Raw genomic sequence first — 24,537 nt, forward strand, 5'->3', positions numbered from 1 at the left:
AACAGGCAGACTCCTCCAAAGGCTGCCAAGCAGGGAATCCAGGTTTTACTCCCTTAAGCCTGCCTGGTATTAGCATTTAATGGCATTTTCTGGCTCTAGTGTTTTTGCCTTCAAATCTAGTATCCCTTCTAGGAGCAAAAAGGAATTAACTCATCTTTTGACAAACAGTAAGGGCTTCATGACGCACAATAACAGATTTAAAATCTAGTAATATTCTATAATCCAATAAGTGAATCAGGATTGCCTGGTAATCATTTCCTTTCGGCTTTTATACATTTATCACTATTCATTTTAAAAAGAGGCCTTATGAATCACTAACTGAACCAAAATCATAAAAATGATACTTTTATTAAAATCAAGTTTTAAATAATTTATCTACAATTGTTATATTATATACAATACATACCTACTCTTATATATTGACTTGAAATTTATTTTACATTTTTCTCAATCAGCTTTGAAGTTAAAGATCACTCATTCTTGCCAAATCAAAAAAAAAAAATGACAATGTGGATTTTTCAATGAGGAGGAACTAAAAATGACAGAGAAAAAGCTATAGATATCAACAATACCTTCTAAAATATACTACAGAAGAACTGCAAAGTTAAGACTAAGACAATCTCAGAGCATGGTTTCCTGTGGGGAGGATTAAGGATAAATTCATGAAGAAAGCAGCTTTCGCTCTGCCCCTGAAATTGGAGGAGGATTTACACAAGAGGAGATAAAGGGCTGTACTTTCTTAGCCAGAGAAGTGGTACGACTAAAATCATGGAGATGAGGGGATATGGGTAATGACTTGAGAAAGACAAACGATCCTGTTTGAAGGGATCATTTTATAGACAGAGACAGACAAGTCTGTAGGTGTACTAAAGAATAAGAAACTTATTTAGTAGGCAATTAACCACTAAACATTTTTCTCCTCTTTATAACTTGCAGGATTTTTTGTATTTTTATTAATTTCCCTTCCATTTGCTCTATGTTATACAACACGAAAGTATACATAGAGAGTTTATTGTTGCTGGTTAATGTTATAATTTGGCACAAATGTTGCAGAACTTTCAAGCTTAATTCTGATAAAATGAGAGTAAGAATTGCTATCATCCAGAGATGCATGTTGTGTAAATAAAGATGAGAGAGTAACAATGTGACTTTGAAGTGTGGAAATATGACTTGGGATTGGAAATGGTATGCTCCAACCAGCACTTTCAATTTTGGAGGAATGGCATAGGGAGTATTCGAGATTATTCACAGAGATGTCAGAGGAGTAGATAGCTCAGCTTCCAAAGCTATTACTTGAAGGCACTGGTATTAGCCAGCCTTACCCTTGAATGTTGTCAACCTCACTTGCTTCCTGCGAATGTCCTTGGTTTGGGTTCTTAGCCTTACTTCCAAATTTTGGAGCAATCCAATATCCTTTCAGTAAACTTACTTTTTGCTTAAGTTAGCCCAAGTGCAATTCTGTTGCTTGCAATAGCATATTCTGTGGGCTATCGTGGTGAGATAGGGGAGTGGTCTATCTTTCTGGAAATGACAACATGATTGGTACTAGAGGACTAATTTGGGAGTTGTATATGTGTGAGTAGATTAGATATATCAGTTATGTGGCCGTTACAGAGATTCCGGTGAACAATCATAAGCTCTCAAATGAGAACTTGGGCAGTAAAAAGAAACTGGGAGAAGAAAAGATGGCAACATTTGTAGAACTTGCTGACTGAGCTGTACTGAGAGTAAGGATATGGAGCAGTGGACAATAACTTGTTTCAAAGTAGATATTTAGAAAGGTATGCACAGGCACTGAAGACATTAATGGCATTTTCTTATTCATAACCAAGAGATTTTTGAGGCCTTTTTTATCGACTGAAACAAAAGGTACAAATTTCCTTATTATGAAAAAAATTATTGCTTGTTGGCAATAATCTATATTAGTAATGCTGAGTAAGTGTGTGTGTGTGTGTGTGTGTTTTGTTTTTCCATGAACCATGGCCTTTACTTTCATTCCACTGTCTAGCTGGGAGGGAGGTGGTGCTGTTGAACCTGGGGCTCACTCCTCTGACACTATGTGTAGCAGACTGCTTGTACTGTGCTGAGCATCTATTTTTAATATCACCTTCAGTGATGTCACATGCACAGCTTGAAATCAACCATGCTGGGAGTATTTACACCAAAGAAATAGGCAAATGCCACAAATTGGGGCTTTGCTTAGCCCTACTGGGTCTTGCTTATACCAATAGTTGGTCCTCTGTATATGTGGGTTTTGCATCCCATGAGTATTGCATTTTCCATCTGCATTTGGTTGAAGAAAATCCATAAATAAATGAACCTGGGCAATTCAAATCCATGTTGTTTAAAGACAAACTGTACTTTAAACTTTCAAGTATGCATCATTATAACAGTATTTTCTTAGATTGTAAACTCCTTGAGAGCTGTAGACACTACTACATTCCTACCTGTCTTTCCAATCCAACTCAAGGGCACCACATAGATTTTCAACAAGTATTGACTGAATGAACGGCAAACTTAAATTCAAAGACATGCCCAGTAGTGAGAAGTCTTCTGCATCTAACTGCAATGACATTTCTACTTTTACCTCGCTGCCCTAATTCCCAGATCTCCTTTAACTCCCTTCTCATTCTCTCTGAACTCCCTCCTCTCCCATGTCATGCCCTATGCCTTCTTTCTGTTTCCCTAATCCTCTCCTCCAAATCCGGTATCATATAATCATAAAATGGCAGAGTTGGAAGGGATTTAAGCAATCATCTATTTCGCTTCCCTGGTGACATAACATGGTCTAGAGAGTTTAAATGATTTGCTCAAAATTGTACAAGTATAGCACAGCCATAGTTTAGTCCAAGCTCTCCAAAACTTTATTTCAGTGGTCCTCTTTCCATCACTTTATACAACCACACAGAGCCTGCTAGACTATTCACAAAATTCATTCTCTCTCTCTCTGCCTGTCTCTTGTTCGCGATCTCTTTTTCCCCAAACATGAAATTGAGAACAACTTTGGAAGCTGAGGTCATTGGTGAGTATGAAGAGAGGTGCCACAAAACATATAAATTCATCTGATAGTGATTTTTACTTAATTATCTCTTCATTCAACCTATTTCTCTAGTCATACAACATACTTATTGAATGCTTACTACATAACAGGAACTCATCCAGGCATATAGAATACACCATTGAACACAACTGACAAAGATCTCTGCCTTTAAATAATTTGTGCTTAAGAGATTACATCTGAAAATAGTTACTTGGACTTGCTACTCAAGCCTAGAGATAGGAAAGAAGAAAGGGAGTCTCTATTAATTAACGAAGTGAGAGCTATTATTTTTCAGCAGTGAAGCAGAATTTGTACTATTCCCCTTGACTTTCTTATGAATTTTATTCTTTATTTTGTTTGGCACCTTGCTATTTGCCATCAACTTATATTTATAAAGTTAAGATAGAAAGGATGCCCTATGATGACATTTCTTTTCCTTAGAATCTGCACTCACTCTCCAAAGGTCTATTTTCTTTCAATTCAGTAACAACAAAACCTAGTCGGGGTAGGGGGGTGGGGAAAAAGTGCCCATGATGCTAATCTCCCAAACTGGAGTTTTCTCAGCTTTTGAACATGTCGTAGCACCTCATTATTTATTGTATTTTTCTAAGGGAGTTTCAGATGCAGCATGTTTCAATGGGGAATATTAAGTGACATATTGTGTCACTTAAGAATTATTCTTAGGTTTTTCAAAATGATTCCTCATTTGTGTGAAGTGGTTAATGCAACTCTTAGGAAAGGCATATTCCTAAATTCTGACAATAATCATTTCATGGATGAGAAAAATCAGGTCCAATGAGTAGTAAGCATAATGAAGATTTTTTTTTCTTTTTTGGGGGGAAAGGGGTGGCTGAGCATGGGAAAAGTTTAATGATTGTTCTGGGAAGAGAAATAAAATGAGGCAGGTGGCGAATCCCTGCTTTTCCTGCCTAAAGTTGGATGAAATGTGATTTATTTCCTCATTTCTGTGCTCCACTGGGCTTCCATGAGACCACTTCCTGGCTGTCTCTTCTGCCCAGGGCTGCTGCTGCCACCTGGCTCAGAGGAAGGGGCACCGGGGGCTGGCTGAGCTGGGTAGGTGCCCTGATCCACCATGCCTGCCATGCAGAGCCATGCCAGCCTTGAGTCCCTCCTAGGAGAGGGCCATAGTGATGTGAGTCCGAGCCTTAATGGCTTCCACGGCCAGGGAGGGTTTCCAAACACCTTTACCTGGCGTGGGATCCAGAAGGAACATGTGCCATGGTCAAGGTCATCTGCCCACTGTACAGAATCTAGAGCTCATGGCTCAGTGGGGTCCCTTCCCAGACAGCAAACAAGAGAAACAGAAAGCAAATCAGGAAGCAGTGCGTAATGAAGATTTGCACCCAGTTCTTGGCTATAAAGTAGATTTCAATGTTCCCAGTTGTATTAGTTTCCTAAGGTCGCAGTAACAAAGTATCCCAAGCTGGATGGCTGAAAACACCAGACATTTATGCTTCCATAGTTGTTGAGGCCAGAAGTCTGAATTCAAAGTATTGCTAGGGCCCTGCTCTCTCTAAAGACTCTGGGGAGAAGCTGCTCCACTCCTTTGTCTTAGCTTCTTTTTAGCTGACCATGTTGGGCATTCCCTGGCTTGTAGATGAGTTACTCCAATCTCTGTCCCCTTCATCACAGGGTACTCTCTGTGTGTTTTCTCCTCTTCTTCTTCTAAGGACATTGGTCATATTGGATTAGGGCCCACCATACTCCAAAATGCCCTTAATTTACATCTTAATTACATCTACGAAGGCCATATTTCTAAATGGGATTCCATTCTGAGGTCTTGCAAAGGACATGGATTTTTGAGGAGATGCTTTTCTACCCAGTATACCAGCCAACTTCTCTATGGAAATAATCCACTTCCTAGCTATGGTGCAATCTCCATAGGGTTGTGTCTATTGGTATTTGCCACCTTATTAAACTCCTGACAAAACTGTGTAGAAATGCACAGCATTTTCAAGCCATGGTTGTTTCAAATATTTTACAACCTCACATATAGTTTTAAAGGTATCAATGTCCTAATAGTGCTGTAAAATGTTTCTTCATCATGGAGACAGATGAGATCCTCCTTGTTTCAAATGATAGAAGTAAAACAGAAAACACATTTCTCTCTTGGAAACTCACATGGCTAAAGAAAACAGATGCAATAAAAATAAACACACTCTTCTGCGGACTCAGAATTTCTGGAGATGCTCTATTTCATCAAGTTTGTCTCATTTACAAAATGTTGCCCTGGGAAACCTAAAGGAATTAAGGTAGGACAGAGAAGTAATAATGCGGAAGGTAAAGGGTGGTGGGGGATAGGACTGCTGTTTTTAGTGGAATCTTCTACACTGAAACAAAACTGCAGGTAACTTGGGGTGACAAATGTTGTTCTATATTCCTTCCGATAATGGGAGTTTGTAGGGGTGGTAAAAACAACAATGAAACACCTAATACGAGGTTGAAATGAAGTTGAGACTTTGCCGTTTTTAATTGTAGGATGTTAATCTGGACCTGAGCAGAAAGCTGGCATGTTCAACATACAAATCTGGATGTTTTATTATAAGATCTTAAGAAAACTATCCGTTAATTCAGGTGCTTTGGTTCATTTGTGTCTTGTCTGAGTTAACTAAGGAAAGACAAACAAAGCTAGTAGTTTTAATGGTATAGACTTTTTCACATTTCCAAAGGGCTGAAGTATGAACACATAAATGAATACTGAAAAAAAATCTATTTAATTTCTGTTTCTCGCTTTATTCAGTAAACATTCATTGTGGTAGGTCCTGTACTATCAGAATTCTTGCATTTTTTAACAACTATATTTAATTGGAAAACTGCATCATATTCTGGAGATTTTTAGCCTACAAAATAAAAACTTTAAAGAGGAATGTCTAGAAATTGGACCTATTTTAAATTTTATGTGAAAAAGAATGCTTCCTTTATCCAGCATTTCTGGGAAATGAAGTTTTCCTTGCTAAGTACTAACACTTAAAAGATAATTTTTACCAAATGTCTCTGAGGCACATATATAATTGCTATTTTTTTTTCCTTCTTGAACATCTAAAATTTCTGTCTGACTTCGTTGGCTGCTATTTGGAAAGTTAAGGCAACTGGAAGAAAAACTGCTAAGGCAAAACTAATTCTAGATTACTCATTCTTACACAGGATAAAGAATTGCTCCAGAACAGTGAAACATCAGACCCCTGAACTACTAGCAGAACAGCTCACCCATAATGTTTATTCTGCCTGATGTTCCCTAACTTTGGCAAGTAAGAAGAGCTAATTACAATCTGTTCTCACATTTCTCAAAGAGTTTCACAGAGATGAGTTATTATTAACAGGAGTAACTATTGGAAAAACACAGGACTCAAAGTAATAGAAATAAATCCATCTATGCAATAGTTCCCTATAATGATTCCAATAAATAACTTCATTTAGGGCAAGATTAAAACAATAATTAACCCAAAATTTGTGGTTCTTAATTATATGTATCATGACCTTCTACTTTTACTTGATAAAGTAACATCATTATTTTTTCCCAATTACAAACAACACAGTTTTAAGAAGACATTTAAAAATATGTATGAAAAATACCATGAAGAAAAGAAAAATAATCCATATTTCTATTTTTCAGAGACAGATAATATATTTTGTATATCTTTCAAAATTTATAGATAGATATCTTTTTTTCAGTATTTAAAAATATATATATATATATATTTTATTATACTTTAGGTTTTAGGGTACATGTGCACAATGTGCAGGTTTGTTACATATGTATCCATGTGCCATGTTGATTTCCTGCACCCATTAACTCGTCATTTAGCATTAGGTATATCTCCTAATGCTGTCCCTCCCCCCTCCCCCCACCCCACAACAGTCCCTGGAATGTGATGTTCCCCTTCCTGTGTCCATGAGTTCTCATTGTTCAATTCCCACCTATGAGTGAGAACATGCGGTGTTTGGTTTTTTGTCCTTGCGATAGTTTACTGAGAATGATGTTTTCCAGTTTCATCCATGTCCCTACAAAGGACATGAACTCATCATTTTTTATGGCTGCATAGTATTCCATGGTGTATATGTGCCACATTTTCTTAATCCAGTCTATCATTGTTGGACATTTGGGTTGGTTCCAACTCTTTGCTATTGTGAATAGTGCCGCAATAAACATACGTGTGCATGTGTCTTTATAGCAGCATGATTTATAGTCCTTTGGGTATATACCCAGTAATGGGATGGCTGGGTCAAATGGTATTTCCAGTTCTAGATCCCTGAGGAATCGCCACACTGACTTCCACAATGGTTGAACTAGTTTACAGTCCCACCAACAGTGTAAAAGTGTTCCTATTTCTCCACATCCTCTCCAGCACCTGTTGTTTCCTGTTTTTTTAATGATGGCCATTCTAACTGGTGTGAGATGGTATCTCACTGTGGTTTTGATTTGCATTTCTCTGATGGCCAGTGACGATGAGCATTTCTTCATGTGTTTTTTGGCTGCATAAATGTCTTCTTTTGAGAAGTGTCTGTTCATGTCCTTTGCCCACCTTTTGATGGGGTTGTTTGTTTTTTTCTTGTAAATTTGTTTGAGTTCATTGTAGATTCTAGATATTAGCCCTTTGTCAGATGAGTCGGTTGCAAAAATTTTCTCCCATTCTGTAGGTTGCCTGTTCACTCTGATGGTGGTTTCTTTTGCTGTGCAGAAGCTCTTTAGTTTAATTAGATCCCATTTGTCAATTTTGGCTTTTGTTGCCATTGCTTTTGGTGTTTTAGACATGAAGTCCTTGCCCACGCCTATGTCCTGAATGGTATTGCCTAGGTTTTCTTGTAGGATTTTAATGGTTTTAGGTCTAACATGTAAGTCTTTAATCCATCTTGAATTAATTTTTGTATAAGGTGTAAGGAAGGGATCCAGTTTCAGCTTTCTACATATGGCTAGCCAGTTTTCCCAGCACCATTTATTAAATAGGGAATCCTTTCCCCATTTCTTGTTTTTGTCAGGTTTGTCAAAGATCAAATAGTTGTAGATATGCGGCATCATTTCTGAGGGCTCTGTTCTGTTCCATTGATCTATATCTCTGTTGTGGTACCAGTACCATGCTGTTTTGGTTACTGTAGCCTTGTAGTATAGTTTGAAGTCAGGTAGCATGATGCCTCCAGCTTTGTTCTTTTGGCTTAGGATTGACTTGGCAATTCGGGCTCTTTTTTGGTTCCATATGAACTTTAAAGTAGTTTTTTCCAATTCTGTGAAGAAAGTCATTGGTAGCTTGATGGGGATGGCATTGAATCTATAAATTACTTTGGGCAGTATGGCCATTTTCACGATATTGATTCTTCCAACCCATGAGCATGGAATGTTCTTCCATTTGTTTGTATCCTCTTTTATTTCATTGAGCAGTGGTTTGTAGTTCTCCTTGAAGAGGTCCTTCACATCCCTTGTATGTTGGATTCCTAGGTATTTTATTCTCTTTGAAGAAATTGTGAATGGGAGTTCACTCATGATTTGGCTCTCTGTTTGTCTGTGATTGGTGTACAAGAATGCTTGTGATTTTTGTACATTGATTTTGTATCCTGAGACTTTGCTGAAGTTGCTAATCAGCTTAAGGAGATTTTAGGCTGAGACAATGGGATTTTCTAGATATACAATCATGTCATCTGCAAACAGGGACAGTTTGACTTCCTCTTTTCCTAATTGAATACCCTTTATTTCCTTCTCCTGCCTGATTGCTCTGGCCAGAACTTCCAGCACTATGTTGAATCGTAGTGGTGAGAGAGGGCATCCCTGTCTTGCGCCAGTTTTCAGAGGGAATGCTTCCAGTTTTTGCCCATTCAGCATGATATTGGCTGTGGGTTTGTCGTATATAGCTCTTATTATTTTGAGATACGTCCCATCAATACCTAATTTATCAAGGCTGGTTCAACATATGCAAATCAATAAATGTAATCCAGCATATAAACAGAACCAAAGACAAAAACCACATGATTATCTCAATAGATGCAGAAAAGGCCTTTGATAAAATTCAACAACCCTTCATGATAGATATCTTTTTTGATGGATACCTTATTAAAATTGGTTTCATGCTTTTACCATTTTTCTATACTTAACAACAGACTCTTGTATTATTTAGATCTTGCATTGGTTATAACTTTCATATTCACCAATATATTATGCATATTGTCTATTATATGACACAGGTGTTCCATGTCTAAATTATCTATTAGGTACCTCTCAAAATTTTCCACCATAGTGCCACAAACCACAGGGAAGAGGACATTAGTAATAGTGCTAAAGGATCACATTTCTTTAAAGCTTTCTGTTTTCTCTTTGACATTCCACTCTATAGTAGTTTTGAGTTTACTTCAAATGTCACATAATAAATTATTTAACCTTTCTCCCCAAATCTTCAAATAAACCCAATGAATTACAACAGATTTATTTTGTGGTATTGCATAATCCCTAGGACATTGCTGTGGGCATCTGTACACCCCAGTTTGAGGAGTGCTGATTTAATTTATGATTTTCTAAAAGCATCTGCCTGAATCAATAATGAAGTCGTGCTGTAGAAGCTATGCCTTAAGACTCTGGATTTTGGAGGAGAGAATGGGGCTGGGGAGAGGTACTTTTATTACACAAAATGACAAGGTTAAAGGTTTAATGCCAAAGGTCTTACTGTTTTGTTTTTTTAAATCATCCTTGACAGTAAAGTCTGTTCTATAACATACTGGGAAAGATGAACCTTTATACTTTGGTGAATGTTAGGCTGTTGTTCACACAATCAGTTTTCATTGTTAGTATGTTATTTTGAAAAATAGTAATTTCTTAGGTTATATTTCCTAGGCCCTATGTTAGAATCTGGAGATGAATTACAAGCTCTCAAGCTTCTCTTGCTCTTGAGGAGCTCAAAATTGGTAAAATACATACAAATATGTACTATTCCAATATATACATATGGAATAATATATATAAGAAATATATATTCCAGTATATATATATAATATATATAATGATATATATGGAATTATATATATATAATATATATAATGATATATATGGAATTATATATATGGACTGCATGTTAATATATGTTACTAATGTATAATATAATAATATAATTAGCAATATATAATAATATATAATAATACATTTTATAATATATATATATATTATGGAATATATATATAAAAGACAGAGCCAAGAATGAGTGGAAGAAGAGGTACTGAAGACATGAGCCACAGAAGACTTTTATGGAGCAGTGGCTGAGAGAAGTTGAGAAAGCAAATGTTCTAAAAATATATATTCATGCTTGGGAAGATGCAGTTTTTTTTCCCTGAGATAAATGGTGAGAAAAAGAGTTTGGAGGCAGGTGCAGGCCCATTTGGAGGTGAAAATGAGAAAATTAAAGGAATTTGTCACAAAATGGCTTCATTTCTATTCAAAGGACACAAGAATACCAGCAGAGTGAAGAACATGCCAGGGAGAAATGGGAGGATTTGAGGATTGCTGGAGAAAATTGGTGCCAGGAAATGAGAAACTGATGCGTCTGGGACCCTAAAAGTCCTAGCTAAGGTGATAAACCAGCATATTTAGTGGTCCCCATTGGCATGACTAGCAGCAATTTTGGAAAATTCAGATGGTTATAGGAACTCAATCGCAAAGATGATTAAAGCCATTATGGCAGAACATAGGATGAATAATCTATTCATATTATTATATGAATATAGATCTAGAATCTATTTACAATAATAGATTTACTTACTGTAAATAAATTATAATTTATTGTAAATAAGTTTATTTATCATAAAGCCATTATGGCAGAATATGAGCTGAATAATCTATTCATATTATTATATGAATATATATCTAGAATCTACAGGGGTGTGCTGATAGATAAATGTATTAATATGTGCAAAATGCTTAGCAAATTGCCTGGTACATACTATTCAAATTTGTGTGAAAAATTTAAGAAACAGAACATAATAGAACTCAAAATTCAGAATGCAAATGGATTTGGATAAGATGTTAATCATTAAGTCTATAATTATTGGAGGAAAAAGTAAGAGGCTGTTTATGGAACCCCAAAAACCAGGAGGCCTTGATGATCTAGAATATATATATTTTTCTTACTAATGTTACTAGAAAACGGGTTTAGGAGGAGTAATGAAGATGAGAAAGTGGTGATTATATGAGATTTTTAACCTTAAGATTTCAAAGGGGATGCTCAGGCCCTGAATGTAACTATGGGAGTGACTTCTTGAGGAAGCAGGTTTGCACTGGTTATTAGACGCAAAGAAGTTGATGTTTTAGATAGGGTGTGTCACCTGAAGTTGAAATTGCCCAGGATTTTGAATCCAGAGAAAAACTATGAGAAGAATAAAAATTCAGACGTGTGGCCTTAAAAGAAAAGAAACTGAGTAGGAGTGTTAGGGAAAACAAAACAAAACAACAAAAAAAAAACACTTTAAAAGAGGCATTGAGTAGCTAGAAAGACAATGACCCTACTATTTAATATTTTAAATGGAAGACTCAGTAAGGAAACAAACAGCCCCACTTAGGGGGCAACATCTTAAACAGCAGAAATTCAGATTTCAGTTAAAGGGGTGACTTTTTAAGAAAAGGTGTTTAGAGTAGAACTTTTTTTTTCTTTTTGAAATAGAATGAGCATTCTAGCTTGTACAGTAGAAATGGTTAGGAGAAGGAACGTGGCCTGAGGAAGGGAAAAGGTTAATACAGATGGAGAAGACAGTCTGGAAGATAATAGGTAGCTGCAGGGGCCTTTGCCTTGTGCAGTTCTTGTGAATCTTTGGGAATAAGGAAAGCAGAAAATAAAGCTACATTCACCGAACAAAATTTCCTCAGGGTTTCTAAAACAACTTTAGTGCAAAGTTATTTTGTTGCCTACAAGACATGAAAATTTCAAGGCAAAGTTCATAGACAGAGAAACTTTACTTCTTACTATATATGACTCTTGCATGTGTAAATAGAACTGGACCCGGAAATAAATGTAATTCCTCAGAAATTCCCAAATCTTTAGCATATTTAGATACTAAAAACAAATACTTATTCCCATTTTCTGAAAGAATCACTTACCTCCAGTCACACACTCTGGGGTAAAAGAGATGTCATCAAGAGCAATAAAGATGTCCTCATTTCCATCCAAATCTGCTTCAAATGCCACCTTAAATGGACTGTTACTGGAGAGAGGCACATAGCCATATGTCCATCCCGATCTTTTATTTCCAATCACTGACCACACCAGAATGTTTAGCCCCGATTCTTCAATGGTATATACCTTTAAAAATAATTAAAAAGTAACTTTTTATGACTGGAGATTAAAAGTATCATGAAATCCAGATGATTGATGAAAGAATGAAATCCCTGGCTATGTAACAGCTCAATATATTGACTGTTGTATTTTCTATCTGTAGAAATTGTGGGTTATAAAGTGAGCCAATGGATGTTATATTTTCCTTGGTTAGTAGGACCTTTGTTTGCTTCTGTCATCAACTTCTGTATGTCAAACTGGACATAATAAAAAAAAAACTGTAACTGTCTTAAGCATTTAAAAAGCTGGAGGAGGTATAAACACAAATTTTTTATTGCTAAAGAATTTTGTCTATGTTAGACTAAGGTTGTGTGACTGCAGAAAAAGAGGACCCTCATGATACATGCATATGATAAATGAATATGAGATTATAGAAGTCATTTTAAAAACCACAGTAATGTGCAGAAAATATTTTAACATTTTGAAGACAGCATACTATACAGAACCTAATTAAAGTGAACTCTGATTTTTACACAAATCTTGGTTTACATCACAATAACTTAAAAAGAAATGGCTTTATTATATTTATTTTGTCACTTTTTTCTGGCAAAATTAGTTTACAAATTACATGAAAATGTAACTGCAACACTTTGTTTTTTCCCCAAACCTCAGCACATATTTATTTATTAATGTGTCTATTTTTATTGGTTTTACAGTTTATTTTTCTCTCTGCATTCAGCCTTTTTAATCTTCAATCCTACATGCTCTTGTCAAATTCATTTTCCTTCCATTCTCTTCCTACTCTACTTCTCAAAAACCACCTCATGACTTTCCTTCCCCCACGTCATGAGCATTAAACTCTCTAATACGTGTCAACACATCTTACCCCGTTATTTGACCCTACCACTAGTCCCAATTAATTCTGGTCAACTTTACTAACCCACTATTTATTTCAATGCAATTTCTGACCAGTTTGTAGGTTATTTCATTAGTAACATGTATTTATAATACCTCCAGTTTATTAAATTGAATAATTACATGTTATGTCAAGTGTTTCCATAGCCACTGTGGCCAATGGGAAAACTAGGAGTATTACTTAAGAACTCATAATATTGTTTATTCATTATGTCTAATGGGAAACCCACTAACAACTGAAATTATAGCACATATTTCTGTCCTTCAGTAGAAATGATATTATTGTATTCTGAGGGTTTCTTTGTGATAACTCTCAGCAAAATATTTTTAATAACTTTTAAATGTTGATAATTTTGGAAAACCTCAATGGCTAACTTCCTTGAAAAATAATTAATTCTAATGCCATTTGTTTCTAATTTTACATTTATTAAACATACTTAACTAAAACGGCAACTCATATCACAGTAATAATTATTTGAAATAGCTTTCTAAAAATTAACTGCTGGATGAATTTGGCTATCGCTATTTTAATATTTTTTAAATTTTAGTCAAACACAGACCCAGTAATATATTAACTGTCAACATTTTATAACATAAAGTAATAATTTTAGCATAATTTTTGTCATAGAATATGGATTCCAAGAATATACAAAAATATTAAAGTATACTTGAGTTTATGTTATCATCAAGGTTATATGCAAAGGTTATATTATGATCAAAGCTACTGCTTATAATGTAGAACATTAAAAACTTAAAGAGAACTTGTTGAATTTAAACAGACAGACCAAAATCAGGTCATCTAAATATAGCTATTAAAATATTATCAAATTTAATCTATATTAAATGTTTTGATGAAGAAACTCCTCAGCATTTATTTTTAATGAAGACTCCTTTGAAGGAAAACATTCAACAACAGATATGAAGAGGTAGTAGAAAATATGAGTGCTAATTGTTAAGTTCCAGAATAGATGGTGTATTAAGCCACGCATGCATTTCTATAAAGGAATACCTGAGACTGGGTGATACTTAAGAAAAGAGGTTTAACTGTCTCATGGTTCTGCAGACCCTCCAGGAAGCATGGCACCAGCAACTGCTTCCGGGGAGGCTTCAAGAAGCTTTTTCTCATGACAGAAGGCCAACTGGGAGCAGGCACATTACATGGGGAAAGCAGGAAAAACAGAGAGAGTGCCGGAGGCGTGTGGTGTGCCACACTTTACAACAACCCGATTTTGTGAGAACTCACTATCAGCCATGAGAGATCCACACCCAAGACCCCACCAGGCCCCACCTCCAACATTGGGGATTACATCTCAATATGATTTGGAGGGGACATCCAAACTATATCAGATGTGTATTAGAGACCATTTACTTTAACAATGTCCATGTATCTAGGTTGGCCAGATAAGGCTTTGAAAGAAAATGATTAGGACTTTTTCCTGAAGTTCCTCTCCTGCAGTATCCAGACACTCCTGGTGCCTGCAATGTTGAACGAAGGTCACTGGCACTGACTTGAAGTCTCTGAGTGAAATCCTTTGGCTATCAGAAACACCGCATGCATTTCACTAGGTATGTAGCTTATTAAAACCAGTGTGTGAAATGCATCAGTGAGAGGACAATATGACATTTCTTGGCCCCAGCTACACTCAGCTGTTCTAATAGGGGTCTGCTCTTTAGTTACCACTGATAAGGCAAAGCAATGAACTGAGTTACTGCTTAATCATTAGAAGTGCACAGTTTCCTATGGGTTAGTTTGAAAACACTCAAATAATATATAAGAAGAAAGAAAAAAATCTAAAGTCACAGGAAAATTTCCCTTGCAGAGAAGAGGTTATAGGTTTTAAGGTAAGTTGATACAGGATGGACATAACAACAATGCTACTGATATTAATGAAAATTTAGCTCATTCCCATATTTTCTGTCATGTCTCCTAAGTGATGTATGAGTGTTGGGTAAGACCAATTAACTGCCCTCTATAGCTTCAGAATTACAGATATATAGAGAGAGCGAACAATGCAGTAACTATATACAGTACAGACTTGCAGTCTCTGGTCCAGCATATGAGGAAATGGAAATCATTGATCCAGACTTCACACACACACAAAAAGGCTGAATAAACTGAAAATCAACAACTATTTTTAGATCCATTAGAGCAGTGATCCCCAGTCTTTTTGGCACCAGGGACCCTTTCATGGAAGACAATTTTTTCCACGGATGAGGTGCCAGGGGAAATGGCTTTGTAATGAAACTGCTCCACCTCAGATCATCAGGAATTAGTTAGATTCTCATGAGGAGCACACAATCTAGGTCCCTCACATGCACGGGTCACAATAGGGTTCATGCTTCTATGGGAATCTAACGCTGCTGCCACTGATCTGACAGGAGGTGGAGCTCAGAAGTTAATGTTCGCTCACCTGCCCCTCACCTTCTGCTGTGCAACCTAGTTCCTAGTAGGCCATGGGCCCGGAGCTTGGATACCCCTGCATTAGAGAACTGAGGTCACAGGACAAACTGCTGCCCCTAAAACTGAAGAAAGAGAGAGGGGGACACATTGAACCACAATGTACTAGAACAGAAGCCCAGGGAAAGGCAGTCCTGCAGGAACTAAGACAAGGGTGGAAAATCCTCAACTGTAATTGATCAACTGCTGGAGGCTCAGTGTGAACAAGTTTGAAAGTTAAATACTCTGAGTGTTGAGGGGAGGAACTCTTTTGAGGACACCCACAGTTTCATGAGTCTTACTTCCAGAAGTCTCATCAAGTTCTTTATTTATTTATTTATGACAGAGTCTCGCTCTGTCGCCCAGGCTGGAGTGCAGTGGTGCGATCTTGGCTCACTACAAACTCTGCCTTCTGGGTCCAAGCAATTCTCTGCCTCAGCCTCCCGAGTAGATGAGATTACAGGTGCCCACCACCACGCCTGGCTAATTTTTGTATTTTTAGTAGAGATGGGGTTTCACCATCTTGGCCAGGCTGGTCTTGAACTCCTGACTTCGTGATCCACCCGCCTTGGCCTCCCAAAGTGCTGGGATTACAGGCATGAGCCACCGTGCCCAGCCTCATCAAGTTCTTATAACGAAGATCAGAGGAACATTCCCGCCTGTTTCTGGTAGGAGGGGGGAAATAGCTATTTTGAAACATACGAAGAACATTCTGTTCTTGCCAATGAGGCCTGCCCTTAAGGCAAACTATTTAAAGAGAGTTTAACTGACTGGAGCGGACCACAGCCTAACAAAAGTATGGAAGGGAAAATATAAAATCCATCCCCTCTAGTTCTCCATGGGGGAGAAGGGAAATAACCGGTTCCAGGCATTCCAGCCTTCTTGTTTCATCCAAGAAGGAGAAAAAAGAAAAAAAAAAATGCTGAGAGGCAATTGTAAAGGACACAACTCAGGGCGCAGTCTCGCTAAAAGACTGAGACCTCATCATAACCCCATTTAAAAATTTCTTCTATTCACAAATTACCCAGTCAAAGGCATTGTTACAGCAGCCCAAATGGACTGATACAGCATTATATAATGTTCAAGAGACATAACAATCATTTATGTGTGTGCACCTAACAACAGAGCATCATTTGAGGCAAAAGCTCACAGAATTGCAAAGGGAAATACTTGCCAATTTACTAATGAATTTACTATTATAGTTAAAGATGCCAAGATTCCTCTCTCAGTAATTGGCAGATCAGAGGGCAGCAAACCAGTCAGGCAGTAGTTGAACTTAACAGCATCAATCAACTGGGTCTAGTTTACATTTATAAAGTACTTCACCCAGAAAGAGCAGAATACACACTCTTCTCAAGCTCACACAGACCATTCATGAAGATTGACAACATTCGGAGCTATTAAACAAACTAGCAAATTTAAAAGAATAGAAATCATACAATGTATGCTCTTAGAACACAATGGAATTAAACTAGAAGTCAATAACAGGGAGATAGCTGAAAAATCCTGTATGATATTATACTACACAATTTTCTTTTTATTATAAATTATTTTATTTCTCAAATGCCAGATTCCCAAATTGGCATTAGATATATTGGTTAGATTTTTGATTATGCATAGTCAGGAAATTATTTTTATTTTTTCCTTTAGTATGATTATCTTTTTATTATACTTTAAGTTTTGGGATACATGTGCAGAACCTGCAGGTTTGTTACATAGGTATACACGTGCCATGGTGGTTTGCTGTACCCATCAACCTGTTATCTACATTAGGTATTTCTCCTAATGCTATCCTTCCCCTATCTCCCACCCTGACAGGCCCCAGTGTGTGATGTTCCCCTCCCTGTGTCCATGTGTTCTCATTGTTCAACTCCCACTTATAAGTGAGAACATGCACTGTTTGGTTTTCTGTTCCTGTGTTAGTTTGCTGAGAATGATGGTTTCCAGCTTCATCTGTGTCCCTTCAAAAGACTCATCCTTTTTTATGGCTACATAGTATTCTATGGTGTATATGTGCCACATTTTCTTTATCTAGTCTATCATTGATGGGCATTTGGGTTGGTTCCAAGTCTTTGCTATTGTGAATAGTGCTGCAATAAACATACATGTGCATGTGTCTTTATTTATTATTTTATTTTATTTTTTAAGATGGAGTCTCACTCTGTCACCAGGCTGGAGAGTGCAGTGGTGCAATCTTGGCTCACTGCAACCTCCACCTCCTGGGTTCAAGTGATTCTCCTGCCTCAGCCTCCCAAGTAGCTGGGACTACAGGTACCCGCCACCACGCCCGGATAATTTTTTGTATTTTTAGTAGAGACAGTGTTTCACCATGTTTACAAGGATGGCCTCGATCTCTTGACCTTGTGATCCACCCACCTCAGCCTCCCAAAGTGCTGGGATTATAGGCGTGAGCCACAGCGCCCAGCCATGCATGTGTCTTTAAAGTAGAATGATTTATAATCCCTTGAGTATATACCCAGTAATGGGATGGCTGGGTCAAATAGTATTTATGGTTCTAGATCCTTGAGGAATTGCCACACTGTCTTCCACAATGGTTGAACTAATTTACACTCCTAACAACAGTGTGAAAGCATTCCTATTTCTCCAGATCCTTTCCAGCATCTGTTGTTTCCTGACTTTTTAAAGATCACCATTCTGGTGTGAGATGGTATATCATTGTGGTTTTCATTTGCATTTCTCTAATGACCAGTGATGACGAGCTTTTTTTCATATGTTTATTGGCCTCATAAATGTCTTCTTTTGAGAAGTGTCTGTTCACATCCTTCGCCCATGGTTTGATGGGGTTGTTTCTCTTTTTTCTTGTAAATTTGTTTAACTTTCTTGTAGATTCTGGATATTAGCCCTTTGTCAGATGGATAGATTGCAAAAATTTTCTCCCATTCTCTAGGGTGCCTTCACTCTGATAATAGTTTCTTTTGCTTTGCAGAAGTCCTTTAGTTTAATTAGAACCCATTTGTCAATTTTGGCCTTTGTTGCCATTGCTTTTGGCATTTTAGTCATGAAGTCTTTGACTAGGTGGATTCACAGCCGAATTCTACACAATTTTCAATAACACATAGGTCAATGAAGTTCCAAGAGAAATTTTAAAATATTCTATTTCAATTAAAAATTAAACATAAAATATGGTTAATCAAAGTATATGGGATGAAGTGAAGCAGTGCTTAGAGGAAAATTTTATAGCATTGAATGCATATAGTTTAAAGTAAGAAAGATTGGAAATCAATAAAAAGTTGATTCTTTGAAAAGATTAATAAAATTGCTAAAACTCTAGCCAAGTTAACTGAGAAAAAAAGAGAGAAGACCCAAAGCATTAATATTGAAAATGACAAAAGAACCATCACTACTGATCCCATGAATTTTAAAAGAGTAATGAAAAATATCATCATTATCATTATTATTATTACTGAGACAGAGTCTTGCTCTGTCGCCCAGGCTGGAGTGCAGTGGTGCTATCTCAGCTCACTGCAACTTCTGCCTCCCAGGTTCAAGCGATTCTCCCACCTCAGCCTCCTGAGTAACTGGGATCACAGGTGCCCACCACCATGCCTGGCTAATTTTTGCATTTTTAGTAGAGACAGGTTTCACCATGTTGGCCAGGCTGGTCTCGAATCCCTAACCTCAAGTGACCTGCCCGCCTCGGCCTCCCAAAGTGCTGGGATTACAGGTGTAAGTCACCGCACCTAGGCAAAAAATATTATTAACAATATATACCATATATTTGATAATCTAGATGTAATTGACCAATTCCTTGAAAGGCACATCTACTGAAATTCACACAAGAAAAAACAGATAATCTTACTACACCTATCTCTATTAAAGAAATTCAATCAATTATTAATAACCTTTCAGAACAAAACCATAATATAAAACCAGACAAAAACATTACTAGAAAGGAAAACTACAGACCAATATTTCTTATGAACATAGATGCAAAAATTCTCAAGAAGTATTAGCAAATTAAATTCAACAATGGAAGAAAATAATAATATACCATGATCTGGTAGGATTTATTCCAAGTATGCCAGGCCAGTAAACATTGGAAAATCAATGAATGTAATCCATCATATCAACAAGCTACAGAATAAACATTAAATAATTATATCAATACATGCAGAAAAGAATATGATGGAAAGCAATACCCATTCATGATGACAACTGTTAGGGAACTAGGAATAGAAGGGAACTTCATATTGATAAAGAATATTGATGAAGAACCTATAGCTAATATCATCCTTAATAGTGAAAAACTAGCCATTTTTCTACTAAAATCATGAACAAGCAAGGATGTCTGCTCTCACAACTCCTATTCAACATCATAATGGAAGTCGTTGGTAGCATAAAAACAGAAAAAAGGGGAAAAAAGTATACTAATTGAGAAAGAAATAAAACTGTTCATAGATGACATGATGGTCTCTGTAGAAAACCAACCAATAATCAACCAAAAAAATTCGTGGAAGTGAGAAGCAATTAGAGAAAAGTTGCAGGATGCAAGAATAATATGCAAATTTAATATTTTTTTATATAGCAGAAATGAACAATTGGAATTCAAAATTTTAAACAATATAATTTATATTAGCACCAAAAAAGAAATATATATTTATAAATCTAACAAAAAAGTACATGATATATACGAAGAACACTACAAAACTGATGAAAAATCTCAAAGATAGATAAATAGATGTTATTTCATGAGGAAGACTCAATATTGTCAAGATGTAAGTTCTTCCCGACTTGATTTATAGATTCAATCAATCCTAGTAAAAGTCCTAGCTAGTTATTTTGAGGATACTGAGAGGCTCACTTGGAATTTAAAAAGGAAAGTCAAAGACTCCGAATAACCAACACAAGTTTAAAGGAGAAGAAAAATGTCAGATAACTGACACTACCAGACTTTAGACATAATATAAGGCTATAGTAACAAAGACAATGTAGTATTTGTGAAAGAACAGACACATTGATAATGGAGTAGAATAGCCCAGAAACAGACTCACACAAATATAAGTAACTGATATTTGACAAGGAATCAAAGGCAATCTAATGCAGAAAGGATGATGTGGAACAACTACACCCACAAACAAACGAAAAGAATCTGGACACAGAATATACATGTGTTACCAAAATTAACTCAAAATTGTTCATTGAATTAAAAGTCAACTGCGAACTATAAAACTTGTAGAAGATAACATAGGGGAAAATCTAGTGGCTTTGGGTGTTGCAATGACTTTTTACATAATATTGCCAAAACCAGGAACCATAAATGGGAAATTGGTAAGTTGGACTTTGTTAAATTAAAAACTTCTGTGTAAATGACACTTAGGAGAATGAAAAGACAAGCTAGAGACCAAAGAAAATATTCTAAAACACATATCTGATAAGGCCTGGTATTCAAAATATATAAAGAACTTTAAAAACTCAAAAATAAGAAACAACCAGATGAGAAAAATGGATGAAACATCTGAATAGAAACCTCCCTAAAGAATGTATTCAAATGGCTAATGGCATATAGAAAATACTCATACTCATTTGTTATCAGGGATTTTCAAATTAAAACAAAAATGAGATGCCACTAAACATCTTTTAAAATGGCTATTTCCAAATCACTGACATCATCAAACTCTCCCGAGGATATGCAGCAACAGGAACTCTCATTCACTATGAAACATTAGAAGATAACATAGGAGGTTATCTTCTGGTGGGAATGCAAACTGGTATAGCCACTTTGTCAAGACAGTTTGGCAGTTTCTTAGAAAACTAAACATACTCTTGCCATGTGAACCAGCAACTGTACTACTTGATATTCACCCAGATGTGCTGAATGTTTATGTATACACTAAATGTGCATGAGATTGTTTATAGCAACTTTATAATTGCCAAAACTTGGAAGCAACCAACATGTCTTGGAACCGAAGAATAAACGAACTCTGGCACATCCATAGTATGGAATCTTATTCGGTAATAAGTAAATGAGGTATCAAGCCTTGAAAAGACAGAGAAGGAACTTACATGTATATTTTTAAGTGAAATAAGTCAATCTGAAAAGGGTAGTTACTGTATGATTCCAACTAAGTGAATTCATGCAAAAGGTAAAACTATGGAGACAGTAAAAAAAAAAAGACCAATAGTTACTAGGGTTTTGGGGGGAGAGAGGGATAAATAGGTGGAGCAAAGGGGAATTTTAGGGCAGTGAAACTATTCTGCATGATACTATGGACATAGGTCAGACATTTGTCAAAATACATGAAATGTGCAACCCAGAGTGAGCCCTAATGTAAACTATAAACTTTAATGATAATGCCTCGATATTGGCTCATCAATTGTAACTAATGTACCACACTAATGGAAGACGTTAATGATGGATGAAAACTGGGTGGGACAAGGGGAAGTTGAGAGGGATTATATTATATGAAAACTGTTTGTTCTTTCCATTCAGTTTTCCTATAAACCTAAAACTGCTCCAATAATAAAGCTGTTTAATGTTTAAAAGTAAATTTTAAAAATACACAGTACAGAAATAATAGCGCTGGTGAGGGAATTTTCCTTATTTGCTTTGGTTTACTGAGTTGCCATAGTTGGAAAAACACAAATGTCTCATCAATTTTAATGCCAATTAAAGAAATTATTAAAATAATCACTTGTCCCATTAATACATTTAGTCATCCTCCTTTTCTCTGTCATGCTTTCTATCTCTAATTTTGGACTTTAAAATAAATCACTAGCATACCATCATTAACCTTGCCAACATCAACTACTTTCCCCAACTCAATCTTTAGAGACCAAACATCTTTGCCTAATTAGAGGCAAGAATGATCGAAGTACCAGGTACATTAATCTATCAAAGGGGGCACTTTAGAATTAATTTAGTAATAGTTTACTAGAACTGGCTACCACAAACACATTGTAAGAATGTCTTTACAATGGTGTAGAAGTTTTCTCAAGCTCTGTCTCCCCTACACATTTCCTCTATATCTTCTCACTACTGTTTGCCTCCTTATGCTCTAGCATAAGGTTACGTTGCCAACCCCCTTAAATGCTGGAAACACTCCTGACTTACGGCTTCACGTGACTTTTTCTCTGTTTGAAATGTTTTCCTTCTGATACCCATATTTGCATGGCCCACCTCACCACTTCCTTCAAATATTTGCTCAAAGTTACATTCTTAATGAGGCCTACTGTGACCACCATGGTTGTAAAAATGAAGTCCTACCCAGCTTTCCCAACCCTCCTACACTACTTTACTTTTGATGGGGTTTATATGTTTGTCCCCTCCAAATCTCATGTTGAAATGTGATCGCCAATGTTAAAGGTGAGCCTGGTAGGAGGTGTTTGGGTCATGGGAGCAAATCCCTCATGAATGGTTTGATACCCTCTTCTGAGTAATAAGTGAGTTCTTGCTGGTTGTTTAAAGAAGCCTGGCCACATGAGCTCAACATCACTGATCATTAAAGAAATTCAAATCAAAACCACAATGAGATACCATCTCATGCCAGTCAGAATGGCGATTATTAAAATGTCGAGAAACAACAGATGCTGGAGAGGCTGTGGAGAAATAGGAATGCTTTTATGCTGTTGTTAGGAATGTAAATTAGTTCAACCATTGTGTAAGACAGTGTGGCGATTCCTCAAAGATCCAGAACCAGAAATACCATTTGACCCAGCAAACCCATTACTGGGCATATACCCAAAGGAATATAAATCATTCTATTACAAAGATAAATGCATGCATATGTACACTGCACTATTCACAGTAGCAAAGAAATAGAATCAACCCAAATGCCCATCAATGATAGACTGGATAAAGAAAATGTGGTACAAAAAATGTGGTACATATACACCATAGAATGCTATGCAGCCATAAAAAGGAACAAGATCATGTCCTCTGCAGGGACATAAGTGGAGCTGGAAGCCATTATCTTCAGCATGCTAACACAGGAACAGAAAACCAAACACTGCATATTCTCACTTATAAGTGGGAGCTGAACAATGAGAACACACGGACACAAAGAATGGAACAACACACACTGGGGCCTGTAGGGGATGGGGTTGGGGAGGGAGAGCATTAGAAAAAATAGCTAATGCATGCTGGGCTTGATACTTAGGTTATGGGTTGATAAGTGCAGCAAACTACCATGGTACACATTTACCTATATAACAAAGCTGCACATCCTGCACATGTACCCTGGAACTTAAAATAAAATTTTAAATTAATAAAAAAAGAGCAAGCATGGCACCTCCTCGTCCCTCCACCTCTTGCTCCTGCTCTCAGCATGTGACATTGTCTGCTACCCCTTCGCCTTCTACAATGATTGGAAACTTCCTGAGTCCTCACCAGAAGCAGATGCTGGAACCCAGCTTCCTGTAGAACCTACAGAACTGTGAGCCAAAACAAACCTCCTTACTTTATAAATTACTCAACTTCAAGTATTTCTTCTTAGCAACACAAGTGTACTAATACAACTTTGTTCCATAATCCTTAAAGATACTATCCAACCTACTTATTACATCTTCTGCTTGCTGCCTGTTTCTTTCACTATAATATAAATGCTATAAAGGCAGGGGATTTTTGTATGTTTTGCTTATTTATGTACCCTAAATGCCTAGAGCACTGCCAGGCACATAATAGGTGCTCAACAAATATTTGCTAAAGAATGAAAGAATGGGAAAGTTAAGGATTTAAGAACTTTAGAGTTAGAAAGGATCTTGGAGATCTTCTAGTCTCAAACTTCCTAGGAGACCAGAGAGAATAAGGGACGTGCCTATCTTACTCACCATCAATAATGGAAGTAGAGTTCTATCTCACGTGTATCACTGTGTAATTGCTGCCATATCACAACACCATGTATGCTATCTCCATCTAGTTTAGAATA

The 24,537-nt window shown here is 36.6% G+C and overlaps 1 protein-coding gene across 1 annotated transcript in view; it reads right to left on the minus strand.

Annotated features, from left to right (window-relative positions):
- The window catches only part of MALRD1 (MAM and LDL receptor class A domain containing 1), a 682,931-nt gene that overhangs the window by 152,099 nt on the left and 506,295 nt on the right, over positions 1-24,537 (minus strand). The window contains exon 33 of the mRNA XM_012499583.2: positions 12,126-12,327. Coding sequence (XP_012355037.2) covers positions 12,126-12,327 — 202 coding nt within the window. The remainder of the gene's footprint in view (positions 1-12,125; positions 12,328-24,537) is intronic.

Source organism: Nomascus leucogenys, chromosome 9 (assembly GCF_006542625.1).
Source record: "Nomascus leucogenys isolate Asia chromosome 9, Asia_NLE_v1, whole genome shotgun sequence".
NCBI classification, from domain to species: Eukaryota; Metazoa; Chordata; class Mammalia; order Primates; family Hylobatidae; genus Nomascus; species Nomascus leucogenys.